We start from the raw sequence: 16,294 nt of genomic DNA, 5'->3' as shown, positions 1-16,294 counted from the left end.
CAAATGTGGCCTAACCAAAGTCCTATACAACTGTAACATGACCTGCCTACTCTTGTACTGAATACCCCGTCCGATGAAGGCAAGCATGCTGTATGCCTTCTTGACCACTCTATCAACCTGCGTTGCCACCTTCAGGGTACAATGGGCCTGAACTCCCAGATCTCTCTGTACATCAATTTCCCCAGGACCCTTCCATTGACCATATAGTCCGCTCTTGAATTTGATCTTCCAAAATGCATCACCTCGCATTTGCCTGGATTGAACTCCATCTGCCATTTCTCTGCCCAACTCTCCAATCTATCTATATTTTGTTGTATTCTCTGACAGTCCTCCTCGCTATCTACAACTCCACTAATCTTAGTATCATCTGCAAACTTGCTAATCAGACCACCTATACCTTCATCCAGGTCATTTATGTAGATTACAAACAACAGTGGTCCGAGCATGGATCCCTGTGGAACACCACTAGTCACCCTTCACCATTTTGAGACACTCCCTTCCACCGCTACTCTCTGTCTCCTGTTGCCCAGCCAGTTCTTTATCCATCTAGCTAGTACACCCTGAAACCCATACAACTTCACTTTTGCCATCAGCCTGCCATGGGAAACTTTATCAAACGCCTGAAGAATGTTTCTGCAGGTAACGATGATGAAATTTTTAAAAAATTCATTCATGGGATGTGGGCATCGCTGGCTGGGCCACCATTTATTGCCCATCCCTAGTTGCCCTTGAATTGTGGGTATTTAAGAGCCAACCACATTGCTGTGGGTCTGGAGTTACTAGTCCAGTGACAACGCCACTATGCCACCGCCCTCTCGTCCCTTCCTCTGCTCTGTGACTTACTGAGAGGAACTGAATAACAGGGGACGGAGGAAGTGTGGAACCATCCCTGTGCCATCCAGACTCACTACAAGAACGTCATCACCACTTGTCTCCCCCGATTGGAGGATAGCGTCGTCGCGGGGCTGAGTGTTTCTGCCACCGTTCTTCGTGTGGCTTAACGGGTCGATTCTCTACCCGCAGATCGGTGGGCACAAGGGGCTGGACATCCCACCAGGTAGTGGGATCTGGAAAGCAGGGTTTGCTTCCTTTTCTGTCACTCTTTGCCACTTTGCATTATCACAGAACTATCATGAAGACGTTGGGAATGAAAGTGTGACTGAACGTAAACGACAGGTTGTCGCTGTTTTGAACAATTGGTAGTTCCTCCCAGGCAGTAAGATCAATGCCACTGCACTTGAAGGAGAGCTTCAGAGTGTCTTTGAAGCATTTCCCTTGGTCTAGAAGCAGAGGATACAATCTCAGACTAAAGGGATGATCCTTTCAAACTGAGATGAGGAGGAATTTCTTCAGCCAGAGGGTGGTGAATCTGTGGAACTCTTTGCCGCAGAAGGCTGTGGAGGCCAAATCACCGAGTTAAGATAGAGATAGATAGGTTCTTTTTTTTTAAAAATAAAAGTGACAAATACTTTTATTAGCTCTTGCACACTCACAAAGAGGACTATTTTCCTCTTGAGAATGTGGGCCCAAATTCTTCAGGTTCATGCACGTGACGACTCTCTCCGGCTCTGAGTTTACATCAGCTGCACTGCCCCACTCGCCACAGGAGGGGCAATCGTCTTGTATTTCAACAAGTGTTGGGCGCCTTCCTCCAAATCCATGGTGTAACCCCTCTGGCCCTCTGTCTCCACCAGAATGTTCTCCTGCCTCTCCTTCACTGTCAGGAAGTCAAAGGAATCCAGGTTGGGCTTGGGAACGGCTTTTAAGAGGTCCAGCGGTTGCCGGTTAGGGGGCATGTTTTTCAGAGCAAGGCCCCTCAGGAACGCCTCACAATTGGCCGAGTATTATTTCGCAAAGGTGAATTCTTGCGGAGACAAACAAGACGGTGCTGCCTCGAGAAGGGACTTCTCTTTCTCCAAGATATGAGGGAAGAACTTCTCTATCCTTTGTAACCGTGATCTCAAGGAGCTGGTGAGGACGTAGCGAATCCGCTCCATCTCCATTCGGTGAATGGTGACTTTCAGATCTCCCTTCCTCGCTCGCTGCAAATTCTGCTCCATGTGGCCCAGTTGTTCCATCACACGCTCCACAATCTCAGATTTATTTTCAGGGAGGTCAGGCAAATACTTCTCATTCAGCCAGGCCTCCTCCAGTTTGACGATGAGCTGAGCCGTGGTCAGAATCTCCTCCTGCTCAGAGTCCCGGAACAGCTCGGTGTCTTCCCCGTCCCCTTCCCCGGCCAGTCTCCCCAAACAGAGGGCCGGGAGGCGCCGCCAAATTCCCGCCCGAAGGCCGGCCGGCCTGCGGCAGGCCCGATGTCTGATGGATAGGTTCTTGATTAATAAGAGGATCAGGGGTTATGGGGAAGGCAGGAGAATGGGGATGAGAAAAATATAAGCTATGATTGAATGGCAGAGCAGACTCGATGGGCCGAGTGGCCTAATTCTGACCCGATGTCTTATGGTCTTATGGTCTATCATTGGCCATTTGAAAGTTGAGAAAACGAGACCCGATGGGGAAACGGTTTTTGGTCATCTGGACACAGCGTCCAGTCCATTGAAGTTGACTTAGCAGGTGTAGTGGCTGAAAGCTTATGGAGCTGCCTTCACGGAGGACTCTAACATTTATACGATGGTCCCCCACCCTGATGCCCCCCTCTCGGCCATTAAATCCAAACAATGTGGCGAAGGCGTTGTTGTGTTTGGCCCTTTGTACTTCACAAAGGAATCCACCAAACACTGCGACTTGTCCAAACCAGAATCTTTTACTGAGTCTCGTGTGGTAAGATAGCAATCTGTTACAGGGCACGTTATCATGGAGTCTTCTTATTACTCCTCTGGAACGTGCACCAAGCATGGACCATTCACATGTACATCTTATCACCCTCTCAATCTTCTTCTGAAGATGGCTGGATGTGTCTCCCCTTATATCGGAGTCACCAGTCGCAGGACCTTGGTCTAGAGACAGCATGGGGTGTCTGTACCGCCACCTGCTGGTTGGAGGTCACACACCATCCAACTGTGATAACGCCCATAGGTATATCACCACAGGCGTTACTGATGGAATTACTCTTGTGGTCTTCGGTGTCAGTGCTACACAGTCCAGGCCTCACTGCAGCACAGGGATCTGGGGCGGGATTCTCGTACCTCGGGCCAGGTCGTAGAATCGCCTGGCCGGGCGCAATCCACTGCGGTGACCGGAGAATTGGCGCCATTGGCACCGGCGCGGTTGGCGCTGCGCTGGTTAGGGGCCTCTCTATGCGCCCGCCCCCCCCCCCCGGTGATTCTCCATGCAGGATGGGCTGAGTAGCCGCTGAGATAGGAAGAGTCCCGCCGACGCCGTTCACGTGTGGGCTTACCCGGCGGGACCTCGGCATCCATCCTGCGGGGGGCGGCCTTGTTGGGGGGGGGGGGGGGTGTCCGACCCCGGGAAGGGGCCTCCACTGTGGCCTGGCCCACGATAAGGGCCTACTGATCGGCGGGCCAGCTTCTCCTGGTGGGGCCGCTTACTCCGCGCCGGGTCCCTGTAGCTCTGTGCCATGTTGCGTCAGGGCCGGCGCGGAGAAGGAAACTCGCAGCGGGTTCGCGCCAGTTGCAGCGCACATGCGCAGACCTGCAGCGCCCGTTTGACGCTGGTATCAGCAGCTGGAGCTGCGCGAGTCGCTCCAGTGCCATGCTGGCCCCCTGTGGGGCTCAGGATCGCTGCTCCTGGGGGCCTGTTGACGCCGTCATAAAACGCGACGGCATCAACACAGCCTCAGGATCAGAGAATCCCGCCCCTGGTGACAACGACTGCTCTGTACGATTGCACGCCCATTGTCTTGTGGAGGTGTTTGCTGGGAAACCCCCGATAACCGAGTTGGCAGCAAGCTGAGCTGGCACAGCTGATCCATCCTTGGATCTCCAGGTCAACCTTCTGAGTGCAGTAACTGTGAAGAGGGGGGAAATGCTCAAGACGTACCGTCATTCTATAGTCTCTCCTTCAGCCAGAATGAGAGGTGGAATATTTGGCCGACCACGTGCGAATTGACGAGTTTTGTTCCGGTGAAATTCAAGGTCAGGCGGTTAGTCTTGAAGAGGTTGACAGTGGGTCACAAACGTGGTGCAGAGTGGACAACAACACAGCACTCATCCACAAACTGTAGACCATGTATATTTACGGATGTCAGTTTAATTTTGGCACAAAGGCAAATGAGGTGAATGGGTTTTCCATCTGGATCGTATTTAATGCTGACACCAGAGAACAGTTGATTTTTTATGGGCCAGGGAGATTTCAAAATAGCACGGGACTATCACAGAATCCCTTTTTTAAAATAAACTTAAAAGTAGCCAATTCTTTTTTTTCCCAATTAAGGGGCAATTTAGTGTGGCCAATCACCTGCCTACATCTTTGGGTTGTGGGGGTGAGACCCATGCAGACACGGGGAGAATGTGCAAACCTGGAGCCGGGATCGAACCTGGGTCCTCAGCGCCGTGAGGCAGCAGTGCTAACCACTGCGCCACCGTGCATGCCGTCCGTCATAGAATCCCTACAGTGCAGAAGGAAACCATTCGGCCCATCGAGGCTGCACTGACCCTCCGAAAGATCACCCCACCCAATCCCCGTAACACCACCTGACCCCCGGACACTTAGGGGCAGTTTAGCATGGCCAATCCACCTCACCTGCACATCTTTGGACCGTGGGAGGAAACCGGAGCACCCGGAGGAAACCCACGCAGACACAGGGGAGAAAGTGACAGGCAGTCATTCGAGGTCAGAATCGAATCCTGGCGCTGTGAGGCAGCAGTGCCAGTGTCACACAGTCTTGCCAGACACCAGTCTGGAATTTGAGGGCATCTATCTCAGATCCACCACTCAAAACAGATACGGGTACAACGGGAAGGACCCCAGGCGCACCCCAAACTAAAACATACTTAGTGAGGGCAAAGGTGAAATTGGCTGACTCGATACTTGTGTCAGTTTGTAACAGGGGGTAGCAGGAATATAAGAAAGTACAAAACACGCGTCTTTTGAAAGCCCGAAACAAAGCACAAATTGCTTCTTCGGACATGCGAGTGTCGCTGGCAGGGTGGGCAGCATAGTGGTTAGCACTATAGCTTCACAGCTCCAGGATCCCAGGTTCGATTCCCGGCTTGGGTCACTGTATGTGCGGAGTCTGCACGTTCTCCCCGTGTCTGCGTGGGTTTCCTCCGGGTGCTCCGGTTTCCTCCCACAAGTCCCGAAAGACGTTCTGTTAGGTAATTTGGACATTCTGAATTCTCCCTCTGTGTGCCCGAACAGGCGCCGGAATGTGGCGACTCGGGACTTTTCACAGTAACTTCATTGCAGTGTTAATGTAAGCCTACTTGTAACAATAAAGATTATCATTTCCCTGAGATTTGATAAACTCTGTGGGGTTTACTAGGCCACTTCATTCAGTAGTCAGCCATGTAGGGTGTGGGACTGAGTTGCATAAAGGCCAGGCAGGCACGGTGGTAACTTGGCTGCACCAGTTGTAAACAAACTATAAACGTTTATTAACACTACAACTATCCACAGGGCGATGCAGTCACCGCTTCCAGTTATGTCTCTAGGAGCGAACTGAGCAAAGGCGCTCTGCTCGGGTGATCTGATTGAACGAGTGGGCCACATGACACTATCGCCCCTTAAAGGGACAGGCCACTACTCAGAGTCTATGGGTGGGCTAGGTTTCCTTCCCTTAGAATCTTGTTCATGGATCCAGGGATGAAGGACCTCAGTTGCCGTCCTTGGAGAAGAGAAGATTGGGAGGAGGTTTGATAGAAGTGCTCAGAATCAGGAGGGGGGGTGGACGGGGTAGAAAGTGAGGAAATGTCTCCAATGGAGAACCCAGATTTAAGGTGATTGGCAAAAGAACCAGGAGGGGAAACCTTTCCATGAAGCGAATGGTTAGGATTTGGAAGGCGTACCCGAGAGTGGGGAGGAGGCAGATACAGTCGTAAGAAAATAAATGATCGCCAACTTGGGTAGAACCTCTCCACCGACCGACCCCCTGATGGTGAACTTGACCTTCTCCAAATGCAGAAATGACGTTCGGTCACCCCAGCCAAGCAGAGGCACTGGGCGGAGTGGGAGCCCTCCACCCCTGTAGACCTCGCCTCCGAGCTACCAGCCAGCCGCAGGCGAGGACATCCGCCTTTACCCCCCTCTGTCATACCGGCAAATCCGACACCCCAAACATGGCCACCATGGATCCAAATCTACACTGAGTCTCTCCGACATGGTGTTAAAGAAAGAATCCCAGAAGCCTATCAACTTGGGACATCAAGCCTATCAAGCTGACCCACAAGAACAGCGCTCAAGCTTATGCTCAACCCCAGGGAACAATCCACTCATCCTAGCCCAGGTCAAATCCTATTCAAACCACCCCCCCCACCGGTCAGGCCCCGTCAGCACAGAATCTTCTTCATCAGGGAAGAGGGTGGCACCAAAGGAAACAATCTGTATAATCTATCATATTTATTATTGTCACAAGTAGGCTCACATTAACACTGCAATGAAGTTACTGTGAAAATCCCCCAGTCACCACATTCTGGTGCCCGAGCAGCGAGCACCTGGCTAAACCACAGAGGCTCCTGAAAGTCAATGGGGTGGGAAAATGAATGTAAACAAGTACAGAGGGATAAATGAAGGCGTATTCAACATTGAAATCACAGAGCCTATTGAAACTTCAACGAGGGTGAAATCCTCCTCCAAGAAACAAGCTGCAGAATGGCTTCGTCCTGTGTGAGGATTTTAGCACAAAAGGCGGCAGCTGTTATGGGCTAATCGCAAATGAAAATCGCTTATTGTCACAAGTAGGCTTCAAATGAAGTTACTGTGAAAAGCCCCTAGTCGCCACATTCCGGCACCTGTTTGGGGAGGCCGGTACAGGAATTGAACCCGCGCTGCTGGCCTGCCTTGGTCTGCTTTCAAAGCCAGCGATTTAGCCCTGTGTGCTAAACCAGCTCCTCATGAAAGAAAGCAGGCTTCACTGGTCCACCGTTACCCCCACCCTGGGGAATATCCCCGGCCTGGCCTCCTCCAGAGCTCCCCAACCTTGAGTGACCCACCCCCCCACGGCATCTGACCAGCTGCTGCTGGAGGCAAGTGGAGGGGGATCCCTCCTCCCTCCTGGAGTCCGTCGTGACTGGTCCACGTTTGTGAAGACCAGCTGATGTCCCGCTGGTGGGTGGGAAAATCGCGTGAGGACAGGAGACCTCGTCAGTACATTTCAATCAGCTTCTCCCCCTTTCTGGGCGATATCCGGTCCACGCCAGTGGGAAGGACCTGGGAACATTGCGAACTGTTTTGTCCCTGCGCGAATCCAGTTTTTGGCCACGCGCCGAATTTTCCGGACATGGCAGGATTTGTGCAACACGGCGGGAAAATCTCCCCCGGGATAATTGGCTAATTCACATGTCGCCGTGCCTGACGCTGTGAGTAACTGGGATTGATTTGTCACTCGGTTTAGATTGTGGCCGGGATTTTCGCCAGAATTCCCAAATTGAGGTGTGGGGCGGGAAAAGTGGCGCTGACCCGCCGACAGCACTGGCGATGTTTACGCCATAAAGTGCGGGACTTCATGCAAAAGGTACGCAGGCAGGGGTTCCATGATGCATCTCTGGTAGGTGACCTCTGACCCGCTCACCCCGTCAGCACCGCAGGGCCTCGACGATCCGGGCGCCATTTTAAAATGTTGCCCCAGCGTACAGCAATAAACATTCTTCACCCAGGTGCACCCTTGGCATCAAACTGGGACCACCCTCCCTCCCTCCCCCGAGTGTTGCACTCACCCCCTCAGAGTACTGCTCGCCAGGTGTGTGCCTTCTGAGACCAGTCGTGCATCGCGCCGTCCTGACATCATGCCACTCTGCAAGCATTGACGCGGGGGTACGATTCCGGCGTATGCACCTGATACTAAACAATAAATGTGTTACAATGAGATCTTCGATGTTGAACAGAGGGAAATGTGGCCTCTTTCTGCTTTTCAAAACAAGCACTTTTATTGGTTATCGGTCTAGCTGGCTGGCTCAACGTTTGTTACCCATCTCTAATTGCCCCAGTGACGGTGGTGGTGAGCTGCCTTCTAGAACCACTGCAGTCCATGTGGTGTAGGTACACCCACTGTGCTGTTAGGGAGGGAGTTCCAGGATGTTGCCCCAGCGACAGTGAAGGAATGGCCGATATATTTCCAAGTCAGGTTGGTGAGTGACTTGGAGGGGAACCTCCAGGTGGTGGGGTTCCCAAGTATTTGCTGCTCTTATCCGTCTCGATGGTGGTGGCCGTGGGTCCGGGAGGTGCTGCCTGAAGAGACTTGGTGAGTTCCTGCAATGCACCTTGTGGATGGTACACACGGCTGCCACTGTTTGTCGGTGGTGGAAGGAGTGAATGTCTTTTGTGTAAGGAGGAGCAATCAAGCGGGGCTGCTTTGTCCTGGATGGTGTTGAGCTTCTCGGGTGTTGTTGGAACTGCACTCATCCAGGCAAGTGGAGAGTATTCCATCACACTCCTGACTTGTGCCTTGTAGATGGTGGACAGGCTTTGGGGAGTCAGGAGGTGAGTTACTCACCGTAGGATTCCTAGCCTTTAACCTGCCCTGGTGGCCACAGTATTAATGTGGCTAGTTCAGTTCAGATTATGGTCAATCAGGATGTTGATAGTGGGGGATTCAGCGATGGTAATGCCATTGAATGTCAAGGGGGCGATGGTTTCATTCTCTCTTATTGGAGATGGCACTTGTGTGGCGCAAATGTAACTTGCCACTTGTCAGCCCAAACCTGGATATTGTCCAGGGCTTGCTGCATTTGCACATGAACTGCTTCAGTGACTGAGGAGTCGCGCATTATGCAGTCATCAGCGACCATCCCCACATCTGACCAAATGTTGGAAGGAAGGACATTGATGAAGCAGCTGAGGATGGTTGGGCCTCGGACACTAACCTGAGGAACTCCTCAGTTCCGGGACTGACCTCCAACAACTACAAACATCTTCCTTTGTGCCAGGCATGACTCCAACCAGCGAAGAGTTTTCCCCCCTGATTCCCATTGACTCCAGTTTAGCTGGGGCTCCTTGATGCCACACTCAGTCAAATGCTGCCTTGCTGTCAAGGGCAGAAACTCTCACATCACCTCTGGCGTTCAGCTCTTTTGTCCATGTTTGAACCAAGGCTGTAATGAGGTCAGGAGTTGAATGACCCTAGCGGAACCCAAACTGAGTGTCCGTGAGCAGGTTATTGCTGAGTAAGTACCGCTTGATAGCACTGTTGATGACCCCTTCCATCACTTTGCTGGTGATGGAGAGTAGACTGATAGGGAGTTAATGGCTGGGTTGGATTTGTCCTGTTTCTTGTGTACAGGACACACCTGGGCAATTTTCCACATTGCCGGGTAGATGCCGGTGTCCAAATTCTGGAGCACAAGTCTTCAGCACTGTTGCCGGAATATTATCAGGACCCATAGCCTTTGCAGCATCCAGGGCCTTCAGCCTTCTCTGGATATAATGTGGGGTGAATTGAATTGTTTGAAGACTGACATCTGTGATGCTGGGGACCTCTGGTGGAGACCGAGATGGACCATCCACTCGGCACTTCTAGCTGAAGGTTATTGCGAATGCCTCAGCCTTATCTTCTGAGTGATCATTAATTAATCAGAGATTAATCACAGATGGGCTGGGTCCTCCGTCATTGAGGATGGGGATATTTGTGGAGCCTCCTCCTGCAGTGAGTTGTTTAATTGTCCACCGCCATTCACGACTGGATATGGCAGGACTGCAGAACTTAGATCTGATGCATGGTTGTGGGATCGCTTAGCTCTGTCTATCACATGCTGCTTTCACTGTTTGGCATGCAAGTAGTCCTGTGTTGCAGCTTCACCAGGCTGACACCTCATTTTTTGGTATGCCTGGTGTTGCTCCTGGCATGTCCTCCTGCAGTTTTCATTCAAACAGGGTTGATCCCCAGGGCTGAGTGGTAATGGTAGAGTGGGGGATATGTCGGGCCATGATGTTGCAGATTGTGGTCGAGTACAATTCTGCTGCTGCTGATGGCCCACAGCGCCTCATGGATGCCCAGTCTTGAGTTGCTGGATCTGTTCGAAGTCTATCCCATTTCGCATGGTGGTAGTGCCACACATCATAGTGTGAAGACCGGATTGTCTCCACAGGGACTATGCAGTGGTCACGGTCATGGACAGAGGCATCTGCAGCAGGCAGGTTGGTGAGGATGAGGTTACATCGACATGAATCGCAACTTTGGCCTTCTTGTGGTATTTCCGCTCACGTCGCCAAAATCGCCTGATGCCAAACGGCACAGAAAATCCGAGCCATATCTACCTGTCCTCCACTCGCTGCATTTTGATAGTGGAAAACAATTCTTCTTTTATTAGGAGACCTTGCAGTGGTTCCCCCCCCCCCCCCCCCCCCCCCCCCCGGAGTTCTGTTTGCTGAGTAAACAGCCAATTAGAATCAAGTCCCACAACCATCTCTAACTCAGTGACATAGTCGTGTCAGCCACTCAATTAGAGTTCACGCTGACAGTTACCATTGTAAATGTATACAATAGGAGCGGGGAGGGCAAGGGGTAGGAGTTTGAGGAAGTTATGTTTTACAGACAGGAACCAGATGTAGTCATAAAGAATTCCTCAAAGTTAATAATGAAAGCCTCTGTCACCATACAACAAATTAACGTGGTCACCATACAGTGCCATGTCCCAAATTTGTTTGCATCTACAGATGAATGAGTTAACCTCACCAAAAATCTTGGTTTAGTAGCTAACAATCTTGCCTCTGAGGCACATATGTTGTGGGTTCAGCTATTTGAGCAACAATATCTAGGCTGATATCTCAGTGAGGGGCAGTGTATTGTCTCCCAGATGACACGTTTTTCCCTCTACTGTCAATTTAAAAAGAATCACCCTCAAATCTTTTACATCTTACAAAGAGAGTTCTGTCAGTATCCTGGCTAATCCTTATCCTCAACTAACTTCATTTCAGCTAGAAATTGGATAGCGCTGCGCTGTGCTATATTAGGCTTCAGGCACTGCCTCACAGGCAGTGGGCATGGGCAATAATAACTATCTTTATTGTCACAAGTAGGCTTACATTAACACTGCAGTGAAGTTACCCCACATTCCCAGTGCAGCACCATCTCCCGCTAAAGGGGCATTAATCTTTAAAATTATTTACTTATGTAGGGACCACCCATAAATATGCCACAGTCTCCTGGAGAATTCTCCTCTGCTCCAGCTATACGCAGAGGTAAAACTATAATTTACCATCTCTTGACTGTGGATACCCCAGTCCCTTGTTCTAGTTATTTTCAAGAATTCCAAGCTAATCTCTGTCAATCTCTAATCAAGCTTGCCATCTCTGTTGGCACAAGACTCTATGAGGGCCACTGTAGATTTTTCCACTAGTTTTAAACTAAGCAATTTTCAAGCTGCTGCCCCTCACAAACTTTAAACTGAGATTAAGCCTCAGCCATATCCTACACAATGAATGAAGTTAGTTTTTCCCCTCTGCATCCACTGCAGGTCGTTTTGTTTTTAAATTTAGAGTACTCAATTATTTTTTTTCCAATTATGGGGCAATTTAGCATGGCCAATCCACCTAACCTGGACATCTTTGGGTTGTGGGGATGAGACCCACGCAGACATAGGGGCTGGTTTAGCTCACCAGGCTAAAATCGCTGGCTTTTACAGCAGACCAAGCAGGCCAGCAGCACGGTTCGATTCCCGTACCAGCCTCCCCGGACAGGCGCCGGAATGTGGCGACTAGGGGCTTTTCACAGTAACTTCATTGAAGCCTACTCGTGACAATAAGCGATTTTCATTTTCATTTCATTTCATAATGAGAATGTGCAAACTCCATACGGACAGTGACCCGGGACCGGGATCGCACCCGGGTCCTCAGTGCCGTAGGCAGTAGTGCTAACCACTGCACCCCTGTGCCACCCTACCAGTGCAGGTCTAACTGTCATTTATTTCAACCATCTTCTCTGAGCGAGCTACAAGACTGCACACACCAGTCAAAGCTGCAGTTAACGCTCAGCAAATGCCCAGATAAATTGAAACCAGAGACCTTCCCTCATCTCCATGACAACATAGCCTGCTCTGGGCTGTCTTCAACCGACCTTTAGGTTAACTACCCCTCATTTACAATCTCTTGCTTGATCTGATGCGCTAAATTGACTTTTTTATAAACAAATTTTGGAGGTTTACTGAAGGGTTAGGGAATGCTTTTAAACTAATTTAGCTTCAACTCCCGAAACATAAATATCTCTCTGGAATACCCTTCTTTGTGAGCATTGCTCGTCTCCTGTTCCTTTTGCTGGGTCAGTTCACCTGCGGCTTTATCTCTTCTACTCTGACTTTATGAAACAAACATGGACCCACCTTTCGAACTGACATTTCTTGGGGTATTCAGGCAATCTCTAAAGCCCGGCACTTGTCATTATCTTAGCCTTTGCAACTGCAATCTCCCCCAAACTAAAATGACCTCTAAAACATTAACATAAACCATGAATTAGATATTCACAGCACTGTCGCTTTAAGCAACAATGTGGGGAGCGGAATATAAAAACAGCATTCAAATTCAGCACAAGTGTAGACCTTGTGTGACTGTGACACCAGGTGTCATTTATGTCTGATGTGCACGGTGCTCCGGTTTCCTCCCACAAGCCCCGAAAGACGTGCTTATTAGGCGAATTGGACATTCTGAATTCTCCCTCTGTGTACCCGAACAGGCGTCGGAATGTGGCGACTCGAGGCTTTTCACAGTAACTTCACTGCAGTGTTAATGTAAGCCTACTTGTGACAATAAAGATTATTATGGTTTAATCCTGTGGTTTCCACCTTTTGCTGCATGTTCAACCCTCTGGAAATGCAAACTCCCAGTAACCGTCACCTCTCCTTCTTGCAAATACTGGCGCCTTCCTAGTCATCGCCCATCAACACACACGCCCTCTTGGAGACCTCTGGCAGATAGTAGTACACTTGCAAATATTACTGCACATATTTCGTAAAGATGATACTGATGTTCAGCAGCCTATTGTTGGAGAATTTATGGGTAACAGGATCCTTAGGGAGACTGTACTAGCGTGCAGACAGGCAGGAAATATTCACAAGCGCCCTTGTGAATATTGACAGATCTCTTGGTTTAGATCTCAGTTTAGAAGCGCCGTTGGTTGGATAACCCTGCATCCAAGCACCATTACCTGCCGTCACCGGATTCTCGTTTTCTCACCAATCTCCCGCTCTAATGCTGTGCGACTAATTGGATTGTAACTGCTCTGGAGCTGATCGTTTCCTTTGCGTAGGCTGCATGACATTTTAAACTCATTTGTAGCCTTTCTTAGCACGAGCTTTGTCGGATTTAAGTACGTGTGATAAATTTCAATAATTATTCAAAGAGGTGTACAGCAAATTTTTGGAATGAATGGGTGGCTTCCTGATTTAAATCAATTGGGAGGAGGAACAATTGGCACCAGTGGATCATTAGACCTGAAGACATAGGAGCAGAATTAGGCAACTTGGCCCATCGAGTCTGCTCCGCCATTCAATCATGGCTGATATTTTTCCCGATATGGTCCTTTGCAATATCAGCAACAAATGTGTCGGAACATTCCTTTGCTATCTTATTTTCATTAAGTTATTATTAATACAACAAGAACCTACCCTACAAATTGCACCAAATGAGCCATTATGATAGGTACACAAATCTTGGCAAAAACAAAATTAAGTTGATTTCAATGGATTAGTAAATAATTGAAAACTTGAAATCTTTCCACTTCATTCCTTAAATCCTCTACCATCTTGTTAATAATTCGCATCAGCTTACACCTTTCTTTTTATTAAGCTCTTTCGTTTATCTTTTTCTTCTTCCCCCTTCCTTTTTCTGTTTCTCTTTTTTTCTTTCTAACCCACATAGATACTTCTATCTACATCTAAACCCGTTCATAGATCATACGTGCCAAAGTTGGCTAAGGGGGATGTTAAGACTAAGTTCGAAGCCATGCAAAAAGCACGGGAGGAAAGGAGCAAAAGGAGGTCCGGAGAAGAGAGGAAGAGGAGAAACGAACAGTATAAGAAGGAGAAAGAATGGACAAAGATAAAACAGGAGGTCTCTTAGTCTATAGATATTTGCTTTACTCTCTGCTTACCTTCTAATTGGCCAAAGATTGTTCCTTAGACTTCCGAGGTTGTCAGCAGATCTAAGGAAATTCCTTTTCATTAATTCTCAAGGTGTGTTTATCACTGGCAAAGCTAATATTTAGTGCCCCCATCTCTAATTGCACTTAAGATGGGGCTGACATGCTGGCCGAAGTATTCAGTTTTTCAGTGCTCGATTACGTGAGTCTGTTTACTATTGGTGTTCACTGTGTTTCATTAGTTAAGCCTGGGTGTGGACTCTGAGAAAAGTAAAGAAGTATAGAAAGAGCGGACGTAGACATTTTAAAGCACTGCCCCTAAAACATGTTATACTTGTATCACTAGGCAGCATGGTGGCGGGTTGGTTAGCATTGCTGCCTTACGGCACCAAGTTCCCAGGTTTGATCCCGGCTCTGGGTCACTGTCCGCGTGGAGTTTGCACATTCTCCCCGTGTTTGCATGGGTTTCGCCCCCATAACCCAAAGATGTGCAGGGTAGGTGGATTGGCCACGCTAAACTGCCCCTTAATTGGAAAAAAAATGAATTGGGTACTCTAAAAAAAATTTTTTTTAACAATACTTGTAACACTACATTTCCCGGTCTCACTGGCCATGGATAATTTGATGGACTGGCTAAAGGTCCATTGACTTTGGGTGGGTTGGGCCCAAAATCCCACCCCTAGAAGCTCGTGTCATCTCTGCATTGCACTGGAATATAAATATACATTACTGCCTTCTCGAACTGCTGCTGCTAGTGTAGTGAAGGTACTCCCAGAGTGCTGTTAGCGAACGGGTTCTAGGTTTCTGACACAATGGCTCTCAAGGAACAACGATACATTTCCAAGCCTGCATGGTCTGTGAAACGAAGGGAAACTTGGGAGTGGCGGTTTTCCTTGCCCTTCTGAATGGCGGGGCTCGTGGCCTTGGGAGGTGCAATCGAAGAAACCTTGGCGGGTTTCGGTGGGGAATCCTGTAGGTAGCACACACTGCAGTCATGGTGCACCAGCGGTGGCAGGAATGGATGTCCGAGGCCAAGTAATTCCACTCTTTTTTTTGCTCACCCATTCTGCAGGTAACACGGACGTTACAGGAATCACGACTTTCATTTGGGGGGTACAAGAGGAAAGAATTCCAATTACACCAGGCATTGGTGTGGTCACACCTGGAAGTGTGCCGTCTTGGTCTCCTGACCTGAAGGACACATTGCCCTAAAGGGAGTGCAACATAGGTTCAGCAGACTAGTTACTGGGATAGGGGAATGTCCTTGGAGAAGGGATTAAGTAGTGTTGTGTCTGAAAATCTCAAATACTTTTAATCAGAGGTTTTACCTAGATATCTTTACTGATGAGGCAAAGAAGGGACAACGCAATTGAATAAATCAAATAACTTTATTCAACAAACAGTAAAAAAAATCAATTGCCCTTAAATTATCTCAAAGTATTACTTAAAGGTCCCAAGATTCGTGATGCTACCCGCGCTGATTAACTCAGCCGCGCTGCGGATCCGATTCTCTGAGTCACGATTTCCTCAATGGCTTTCTTCATTGTGAAGATGGGCCACGCACACTGCTTCCCTCCGTCTCTGCTGCATGGAGTCTTTGCTGCTGGGAGTTCCGGGGGTTTGATTCTTACACCTCTCCCCCTGCCTTTCCGGAACGTTCTCCGACCCTCAGCCAATGAGATCACAGGGTGGAAGCAGCACCAGCCAGTGGAGTAACTGGTCGCCAGCAGAACATCGGGGGTCCTGGTGCATTGTCTGGACGTAACCTTGCCTACTCAAAACAATCGATTCATCAATCGAGCCGATTATCTCTTGATGGCCGATTAATGGGACAGGTCCGGACTTGTCCTGGCAACCTGTCTGAGCTTCGGTGTGTTCGAAGTTTGGCCAAGTTCGAATTCCCATCAGCCTGACTGAAGTTGACTGCAGTTTGATTTAAAATGGCCAATTCTGAATTTAAAGTGTCCAACTTTGGGCAGCACGGTGGCACAGTGGTTAGCACAGTTGCCTCACGGAGCCACGGTCCAAGGTTCGATCCCGGCTCCAGGTCACTGGAGTTTGCACATTCTCCCTGTGTCTGCGTGGGTCTCACCCACACAACCCAAAGATGTGCAGGCTGGGTGGGTTGGCCACGCTAACTTACCCTTTAAT

General features: G+C 49.3%; 1 protein-coding gene and 1 pseudogene across 6 annotated transcripts in view; one reads left to right on the top strand and one right to left on the bottom strand.

Annotated features, from left to right (window-relative positions):
• Positions 1-16,294, top strand: part of nexn (nexilin (F actin binding protein)) — a 62,505-nt gene that overhangs the window by 3,063 nt on the left and 43,148 nt on the right. For 5 of the 6 annotated variants that reach the window (XM_038793743.1, XM_038793742.1, XM_038793745.1 and 2 more), the window contains exon 3: positions 13,924-14,115. The exons of the other annotated variant lie outside the window; for it this stretch is intronic. In XM_038793743.1, the coding sequence (XP_038649671.1) occupies positions 13,924-14,115 (192 nt within the window). The remainder of the gene's footprint in view (positions 1-13,923; positions 14,116-16,294) is intronic. 6 annotated transcript variants of the gene reach the window in all.
• On the bottom strand, positions 1,575-6,475 carry LOC119964363 (annotated as a pseudogene).

Source organism: Scyliorhinus canicula, chromosome 4 (assembly GCF_902713615.1).
Source record: "Scyliorhinus canicula chromosome 4, sScyCan1.1, whole genome shotgun sequence".
Lineage (NCBI taxonomy): Eukaryota > Metazoa > Chordata > Chondrichthyes > Carcharhiniformes > Scyliorhinidae > Scyliorhinus > Scyliorhinus canicula.
This window is presented reverse-complemented; position numbering and strand designations above follow the sequence as displayed.